General features: G+C 40.8%; 1 protein-coding gene across 2 annotated transcripts; it reads left to right on the top strand.

Annotated features, from left to right (window-relative positions):
- The first annotated feature begins 378 nt into the window (after positions 1-378).
- LOC124150706 (NXPE family member 3-like) lies at positions 379-9874 on the top strand. 2 transcript variants are annotated; one of them, XM_046522716.2, is made up of 6 exons: positions 379-613; positions 2540-2634; positions 5446-5633; positions 7385-8089; positions 8410-8459; positions 9038-9874. In XM_046522716.2, exons 3-6 carry the CDS (start codon positions 5524-5526, stop codon positions 9823-9825), a joined length of 1653 nt encoding a protein of 550 aa, XP_046378672.1. In that variant the 5' UTR covers positions 379-613; positions 2540-2634; positions 5446-5523; the 3' UTR covers positions 9826-9874. The 2 variants fall into 2 exon arrangements, with proteins under 2 accessions (XP_046378672.1, XP_046378673.1); XM_046522717.2 differs by lacking the exon at positions 2540-2634.
- Positions 9875-10074: the final 200 nt, after the last annotated feature.

Raw genomic sequence — 10074 nt, 5'->3', positions numbered from 1 at the left:
ACTTTACATACACAATGTTCAACAATATTGCTAAAAATCAGTCTGCAACGCCATTTTAAAAAATGCCGGCGGCAGTTGACACATCGTTTGATTGCACCCGAACGTGCGCGGAGAGCGCCAAGCAAGCGCTCAGAAAGCGCCTCGGCCTATTGAAGGCAGGTCTGTCCACTGACTTCAACCAGCCTTCATAACTTTACTCTCATAATCACTGACAGTTCAACCACTCTTGTCAGACCTTTCTCCAGCACACATCCCATACATACCGTCAAACCAAATTAAAATAGCGTGACATTGACCACGCCTGACCCTTATATACTATATACATATTTACATTTTCACTCCTATCCTTGAAGCGGCCCCGTGTTTGTGGTGTGGTTACCCTACCGTGACGTCGGTCATAGTGAACTTAAACACGGCGTCATCAACCCTCTTCTGCTCGTGCGTACGAGGCATAGTAGGCGTTACCTAGATCCGGAGTTGAGTACGTTTCAGTGAGTGAAAGAATGTTTTTCAATAGAGTCGGTTTGTGAATGCCAAGCTCAGAACCGGTCGAACATATCAACACGTCGGACCTCGACACACCGCCTCATGAGATTGGACTTTTGTGACTGAGGTAGGGCTTTACTTTACATTGGCTACTTGTCGTGGTGTTTGCAGTATCTTAATATTAAGCATTTGCGCGTGATATTTCATTGACGCCGGGGAGTCGTTCCAGCCCATACGAATCATAAACGTCGACTGTGTATTACATTCATACTATATAGATACCCCGTGTATTGATGTCAAAGTCGGTAAGGACGAGAATGTATGGATGTCAGCTTGTGTTGTGTTCCTCATAATAAAGATGTTGGCATCCAGAAAATCTCTTCATTTTGTGTATCACTTCAAAATGCGTTTCAAAGACTCAATGTGGGTAGTTTATATCGTATATTGTACTCAGTCGTCACGATTCATCTATTATATGTTCTGCTGTAATAGTGTCAGGCTCGCTGACTTGGTTAATGCATGTTTTCGTATCCCGATTGCGTAGATAGATGCTCATGATGTCACTCACTGGATTGTCTGGTCCAGACTCGATTATTTACAGACCGCCTTCATATAGCTGGAATATTGCTGAGTGCGGCGTTAAACAAAAAGCAAAACAACACATACACACAACCCGTAGCCTGTGGCTACTGTCTGAGTATTCAAGCACGAGTCATGGCTGACACATGAGCAGTCTGGCGTGCGTGTGGGCGTGCGTGCGTGCGTGCGTGACTGAGGTTTTTACAGAGTTGATGTTTTAATAGATGATTTAGAGGTATTCATTATAATTGAAAACACTCAGCTTATAAAACGCTGGCTTCTTTACTATTATACAGATTACTTTATTAATAAATGTTTGGCTTGGTGCGATAATGCCGTGATATGTACAATTACATGTGGTTATTGAACTGGGTACAATGTGAGACAGCAAGATATTTATTCCCTGGGTCATCAAGGTGAAATAAATTGCATTTTCTTTCTGCGGGTGGGGTGCAGTTCCATCATTCAACCTAAATAGGGAGGCGATGGCTGCACGTGCAGAAAAGTAGTAAATGTATCCATCTATTTCTTGGTAAAATTCCATAGTATGGTTACAGTTTCGACTTAGTTTTAAATGCCTGACGATTCATCAATGTCAGACATTCATGATTGAAAATCCAAATTGCGTTGATCGATGCTCATGATATCAATCACTGGAAAGCATTGAAAATGCCCTGGATATTTCGTGCAAGATTACTATTGTTGGTGACATAAATGAAAATATGTTATTGTCTAGGAGCTTAAACGTAAATGAATGACTAAATAGGAAAAATCTACACAATATCATAACCGAGCCTACCAGTTGTTTATTGGATCCTATTATTATCAGTGAAGATATAAAAGTCATCGACAGTGGTGTAATTGAATTTCATAGTAAAATTAGCGACCATAGGGGAACTTACATTGAAATAGACACTAATTTGCGAACAAAATAAGCATATCAAAGAGAAAATTCATGTTTTAAAAACGGTGACTATGATAAACTGAATTCGCTCATGGAAAATACTTGCTGGAATGAATTATTAAGTCAAAATTCAAATGTTGATGAAGCATGCAATCTGTTCTATTAATATTTGAATAAATATGTTAAAATGCGCATTCCAACCAAAATAGTAACCATTCGTCCAAAGGACAAACCTTGGTATGATTTCAGTTTAAGACGAGAATCCAGGAAAAGAGATAGATTAAAAAAGAAGGCTAAAAAAGTAATAAGGAAAACGACATTCGGGCCTATAAAAATCAGAGGAACAAAGTAAATAATATGAAATGTCACGCTAAAGAACATTTTTACTATTTACTATCAGAATTGCATGCAGGAAACGAACCCTCTTACTGGAAAGTTTTACGTTATGTTGTGAAGAACTCCGGCTCAGCTAACAACATAGCCGCTCTTAAAAAGTACGAGGCTTAGTAGGCGTTACCTAGATCCGGAGTTGAGTACGTTTCAGTGTGTGAAAAGAATGTTTTTCAACAGAGCCGGTCATGCATGCCAAGCTCAGAACCGGTCGAACATATCAACACGTCGGACCTCGACTCACCGCCTTATGAGATTGCACTTTGGTGACTGAGGTAGGGCTTTACTTTATATTAGCTACTTGTCGTGGTGTTTGCAGTATCTTAATAAGCATTTGCGCGTGATATTTCATTGACGCCGGGAAGTCGTTCGCCAGATAAATCGCTGCGTTTTTCTCAGGACGGTACAAATCACATCCACGCTAAAGAACATTTTTACTATTTACTATCAGAATTGCATGCAGGAAACGAACCCTCTTACTGGAAAGTTTTACGTTATGTTGTGAAGAACTCTGGCTCAGCTAACAACATAGCCGCTCTTAAAAAGTATGATACGGACGAACACCCGACAATTTTTACTGATATTGAAAAGGCAGAGAAACTGAATAAATATTTTCAATCTATATCTGATGTCTATGAAACAAGAACAACTATGCCCGACTTCACATTTCGTACAGAGACAGAGATGAACAACATAGTCATATCTAAAAAAGAGATTGAAGACATAATACGATGTTTGCCTCTGAACAAAGCCTCCAGACTAGACACAATTTGTCATAAATTAATAAAGAAAACTGTATATTCTATTAGCGAAGCATTGTGTTTACTGTTCAGTATGTCACTACAATATTTAATCAAGTATATTTCCATCAGTGTGGAAAAAAGCAAACGTTCTGCCATTATTTAAGAAAAGTGATCACACTATCGTTTCTAATTATAGACCGATATCACTCATTAGCTGTTTAGGAAAATTGTTTGAGAGAGTTGTGTTCAAACATTTATATAATTACTTTCATGAGAACAAATTGTTGTACAAGTACCAATCTGGGTTTCAGGGTGGTCACTCAACTGTCCATCAACTAATATAACTTTATCATCAAATTTGTACAGCGTTAGATAACAAAGAAAGCTATTGTATTGTATTCTGTGATGTATCAAAAACCTTTGGCCGTGTATGGCACAGTTGGCTTGTGTATAAATTAGAAAGGTATGGTATAAATGGCCAATTGTTAAAATGGATTACCAGTTACATAAGCAATCGTAGCCAAAGCGTATTTGTGAATGGGGAAATATCCAAACCAAGATACATGAAGGCTGGCGTGCCACAGGGGTCCGTGCTTGGTCTTTTACTCTTTATTGTCTACGTAAATGACTTTGCTTATAAACTAGACTGTATGACAATACTGTTTGCCGACGATACATCGATTGGCATGTTATCCAATGATAACAGTGTACTTGAACGTTCCTTAAGCACAAATTTAGCAATCTTGAGTGAATGGGCGAAACTTTGGCTGATAACTTACAATCCCGAAAAGACTCAATCGGTTCTGTTCTCTCGCAAAAACAACAATGGAGGTCTAAAACTATATGTCAACGGAAAAGAAATCAGCTCTGTAAACAGTCATAAGCACTTGGGTGTTATACTTGAAGCCAATGGCAAATGGTCTTGTCATATAGGTACTATAATTAAAACAACTTCCAAGATGATTTACTCAATGAGAAAACTCAAAAATCTACTCCACAGAAATACTATTAACAATATAATTTTTATATAAAATGTTCATAAGCAGCACTTTGAATATGCATGTGAGGTTTGGGATGGTTTCACCGAAGGACAAAGTGAGAAATTAGAACAATTACAATTAGAAGCTGCACGCATTGTAACTGGTCTACCTAAGTATGCCCCCAGGCATTCATTATATTACGAAACCGGTTGGGAACCCTTAGTTGAGCGTAGAAAGAAACGTAAACTTTGTCTTTTCTTCCAAATTAATCATAACAGGGTCCCTTCCTATCTAACATATATTCTACCCAAACCCGTTGCTGCAAAAAACTCATACAGTCTCAGAAACTCTGAAAACATCAGTGTTGCTCTCACAAGACTAAGACATTCGTGTGAATACTTTTACCCATCGTCTATCCGATTGTGGAACTCTATTCCGTTATCAGATCGAAATTCTACGATTTCTTGTTTTAAAAAATTCGTTACAAAAGCACCACCCCACGTCACCTGCGTACTTCGCATATGGCAAAAGAAAATATAATATCTTACACGCAAAACTGAGATACATGTGCAGTCAATTGAATTATGATTTATATAGAATTGGTATAAAAGATCACCCGAACTGTACATGTTCAAACACATGTGAACATGCATATCACTGAATGTACATTGTTTAGTCATCAGCGTGAAATTATGTTAAACAGCCTTTAAAATATTCTTCATAACATACCTGTTCATGTACACTTACTGTTATACTGCAATGCAGATCACGTTGTTACAGAAAATGAAGCTATATTTAAGGCAGTACAACATGATATATGTACAACTAAACGATTTGTGTAAAGAGCTGTTCATTCAACAATGTATCTCTCTCTCTCTCTCTCTCTCTCTCTCTCTCTCTCTCTCTCTCTCTCTCTCTCTATAGTGCTGTATGCATATATATTGAATTTGAAATTGTGATTTTTTTGTAAATACCAGGGAGAGGGCATTCTAAGTTGTAAGATTCGACTAACAGGATCGGGTGGTCAGGCTCGTTGACTTGGTTGATGCATGTCATCGATCCCAATTGCGTGGATCGTTTGCCATGATATCAATCACTGGATTGTTTGGTCCAGACTCGATTATTCACAGATATTTTAACAGAAAACGTCAACGCCAGAGGGGAATCAGTCTCAAATATCTTCTGAAACAGATAATTCCGAAATACTGGTGGAAATTGTGCGAATAGAATGAAAAGTACACCTACATGTTGGGAAAACAAACACATTATATCTCACTCCAACTATTACCTAATTTACATTTACTGAATCTAAGTGGCCCATCAAACCATCTTCTTTGTGTAATTATCCCTCATTGGTTCCTAGATCCAAGCTGGAGCACCTGAGGAGAGTATTTACTGATACTCCCACTGAGCTTTGAATCCCCAGGACAAGCAACAGCAGATGTGTTGTGCCACGATGCGGGGAAATTGCATCAACTCAAGGCGCAAATGTGTAGCGTTGATGATGACCTGTGTGACATTCCTGTTGGTCCGCTATTATCTACACAACAGGTGAGACGCATGGCCGTGAATGTGAGTCAGTCTTTGTATTCTGTGTGACGCTCCTGTTAGTCCGCTATTATCTAAACAACAGGTGAGACGCATGGACGTGAATGTAAGTCAATGTCTGTAGTCTGAGTGACGCTCCTGTTAGTCTGCTGTCGTCTATACAACAGGTGAGACGCATGGCCGTGCATGTGAGTCAATGTCTGTAGTCTGTGTGACGCTCCTGTTAGTCCGCTGTCGTCTATACAACAGGTGAGACGCATGGCCGTGAATGTAAGTCAATGTCTGTAGTCTGTGTGACGCTCCTGTTAGTCCGCTGTCGTCTATACAACAGGTGAGACGCATGGCCGTGCATGTGAGTCAATGTCTGTAGTCTGTGTGACGCTCCTGTTAGTCCGCTGTCGTCTATACAACAGACGCATGGCCGTGAATGTAAGTCAGTCTTTATGGTCTGTGTGACGCTCCTGTTAGTCTGCTGTCGTCTATACAACAGGTGAGACGCATGGCCGTGAATGTAAGTCAATGTCTGTAGTCTGTGTGACGCTCCTGTTAGTCTGCTGTCGTCTATACAACAGGTGAGACACATGGCCGTGAATGTAAGTCAATGTCTGTAGTCTGTGTGACGCTCCTGTTAGTCTGCTGTCGTCTATACAACAGGTGATACGCATGGCCGTGAATGTAAGTCAATGTCTGTAGTCTGTGTGATGCTCCTGTTAGTCCGCTGTCGTCTATACAACAGGTGAGACACATGGCCGTGATTGTGAGTCAATGTCTGTAGTCTGTGTGACGCTCCTGTTAGTCCGCTGTCGTCTATACAACAGGTGAGACACATGGCCGTGAATGTGAGTCAATGTCTGTAGTCTGTGTGATGCTCCTGATAGTCCGCTTTCGTCTATACAACAGGTGAGACACATGACTGTGAATGTGAGTCAATGTATGTAGTCTGTGTGACGCTCCTGATAGTCCGCTTTCGTCTATACAACAGGTGAGACACATGACTGTGAATGTGAGTCAATGTATGTAGTCTGTGTGATGCTCCTGATAGTCCGCTTTCGTCTATACAACAGGTGAGACACAGGGCCGTGAATGTGAGTCAATGTCTGTAGTCTGTGTGACGCTCCTGTTAGTCAGCTGTCCTCTATACAACAGGTGAGACACATGGCCGAGAATGTAAGTCAGTCTCTGTAGTCTGTGTGACGCTCCTGTTAGTCCGCTGTCGTCTATACAGCAGGTGAGACGCATGGCCGAGAATGTGAGTCAGTCTTTGTAGTCTTGGTGACGCTCCTGTTGGTGAACTGAGACATATGGCTGTGAAGATGACACAATGTCGTAACATTAACACTAGGCTTCAGGTTGCAATTAGATCCACTGAAATATAAAGAAGACATTTGTCGTTTCATTTCGCATCATTCCGGTAGTACGGAATATCCCCGTAACTTGTTCATATAATTTGTTTTGTGTACTGTTTAACGCCACATCCAGCAATATTCCAGAAGTCTGTTGATAATCGAATCTGAACAATTCAGTGACTGACAATCATGAGCATCGATCCACGCGATTGGGTTACGATGGCAGACCACTCGATGCATTGAGTCGCCTCGTACAAGCATGGGATGCTGGGGACCTACATTCATTCCCCCGTGTTTCGACATTCAGTATAGCAGAGGTCAAGTTTACCTAATATTCAAATTGTGATAATCAAGTCACCATATTTCTTCCTTAGATAACTATTTGTATTTTCATTTTGTTATTTACAGCAGTATTGATATGGCACCAACGTCCATGTCATACGGTACGTCAAATCCCTCAAATACCTTAATGACTGAATCAAAAACTGACTGGAGTAGATCAACTCTAGCAATCCTCACACAAGCAAAGAATAGATCGCAGGTACAGATGTCAAGCTACACCCGTGTTGCTGATCCACGTTTTTCCGAAATACGCATCAATGGAAGGTACCAGTTTCAACTCGGAGACGTCATAAATGTCTCCATCATCCTGAAGGACAGAGAGGGCAGGATGATTGTCACAGGAGGAGATGACATCAGGATATGGATGAAATCTACCAATGGCAGGAACAGAACTTCCGGTCACGTCATTGATCACGGAAACGGAAGTTACACGGGAGTTCTACGAGCATTCTGGGAAGGACATCCTGTTATTACGGTATCCATTGCCTGGACAAGACAACTTCTTAACATTAGAGACAGATTACGTTCATCAAATGTTCCGTACACATTCACATATGCTTCCTTTGAAAAGGGGTCTCTAAGGGAAGTAACTCGATGCAATATAACCAAGACAACAGAGAACATGTGTAATTATACTGCACAAAATGGCGGACATCCATGGCTGTGTGAAAGACCTAAAACAAAACTTCTTCCATGTTGGTCGCGGAAAAGCCACCAATCGGTTGTAGCTGGTGATTATCACACACCTGCTGAGAAACAATTCATAAAAAGGTTAGTCTGGCATGATCTGGCTTTTTAATCAATTTATATTTGATTTCCGATTACTGTAATTCATACAAACCTTTTTAACATATAAAGTAGCATGACTGTGTCAGTAAACTTATGATCATGACTCTCCGGCATGAGTACGGGTCTCTGACAGCATTCAAACTGAAACCTACAGAACCTATTATACAGTCACGACGCTGAAATATATAAATAAATCAGACATTGTGAAACAACAAAGTTAATCCCTTCATATATATAGTTTAACCTCCTTGGTAAAGGTGACCAAACGTCTTAAACTGAAATGTTATTCTTGCCTTTGAAAGACATCCTCCTCATCAGATTCTCCGGAGAATTTCAGCGTCCATAAGTCGAGGTATGTATCATTATTATCTCTGCTCACTGGAACAAATGGTACACATGCTTTAGTCAGAGTCTTATCTCAGTGATCTACCACTTTATAAATGGCCTTAGGCCCGAACAACACCCAGCACCACCCACACGAACCCCACCCCACCCCATCCCACCTCTTCAATGTAATTTTTGTTTCCACTCAAGTGTGTCACATATCTTAATATCCTCCATCGTGATATTGCTGGAATATTGCTAAAAGTGTGGTAAAAGCACTCATCTGTTAATATGGTTGGTTGGTTGGTTTGTTGTTTTACGCCGCACTCAGCAATATTCCAGCTATATGACGGCGGTCTGTAAATAATCGAATCTGGACCAGACAATGCAGTGATTGACGTCATGCGCATCGATCCACGCAATTCGGATATGATGACATGCATCAACCAAGTCAGCGAGCCTGACCACCCGATCCCGTTAGTCGCCTTTTACGGCAAGCATAGTCGCCTTTTACGGCAAGTATGGGTTGCTGAAGACATATTCTACCCCGGATCTTCACGGGTATATATCTCAGTTACTTGTTAACATTACAATATCTATCTTCAGGTAACTTTCGTCCGGTAACACGGATCAGCTGTTCGAAACTACCAGCTAGACAAACATGGAGGGACGACTTTTCTTCGGGGTACAGCTCACATGGAAGCAACACGGGAGTCTGGCATCCCCAACTCTGCCGGTACTCGATACAGCATACAGTACAAGCCTATAAGGGATGCCTAACAAACAGGCGCCTGTGGCTGTATGGAGATTCCACAACCAGGCAATGGTTTGAATATATTTCACGTTTCCTTGGGAAGGAAATGGTTGCATACAGGAAATACGAGCCGCAAGTAGCTTTTATGAGTGATACAAACAGTTCTATTTTCTGTGGACCCCATGAATTTCCTTTCAACACAGGGAATGGCTGGACTAATGCAACATTTAACAAACCCTTGAAACAATACCTTGATAAGATTCCCAACAACTCCAAGGATATTGTAGTGTTTCATCAATTAGCTCACCTGGTAAATTTTGGACCTGATATTTATAGAGATCATCTTCGCAGGAACGTCAGAAGCTTCAGAGAATTTATTTTCAGGGTCCCAAAAGCTATCGTGGTTGTCAAAGGGACAAGCACTTTCAGACGTTTTGAAAGAGATAAATTCGGAGACATGAATGCTATGTTGTATGATCCAATCTTGAAAGAAGAATTTTCTTTGATCAAGGACCGGGTTATTTTTCTTGAATTTATTCAGATGACCTTAGCATTCGAAGTTCAAGGCCTCCATCCCGACATGGAGGTGGTTAAACTAATGGTCCATCACCTGATGGGGAGTGTGTGTGGAAGAGACTAGTGTGTTTGTTGTGTGACCGTCTTTGGCAAGAATAAATACAGGCAATATTTGTATTATTTATTTGGTCAGCACATAATATATGTGTACGTTGGTTGATGTCACTGTGAGTTGGGTGAAACACTCCTTTTAGCAGTATTTCAGTAATATCACGGCGTGTCTATTGGGGACTTGACAAGGACATATCGGACCAGTCCAATGTCCGTATGCTAATCGGTGACAATTTGGGCACGATGTGGTCTGGCATTCGAA

Source organism: Haliotis rufescens, unplaced genomic scaffold, assembly GCF_023055435.1.
Source record: "Haliotis rufescens isolate VD_foot unplaced genomic scaffold, xgHalRufe1.0.p SCAF_25, whole genome shotgun sequence".
In the NCBI taxonomy this organism is placed as follows: Eukaryota; Metazoa; Mollusca; class Gastropoda; order Lepetellida; family Haliotidae; genus Haliotis; species Haliotis rufescens.
This window is presented reverse-complemented; position numbering and strand designations above follow the sequence as displayed.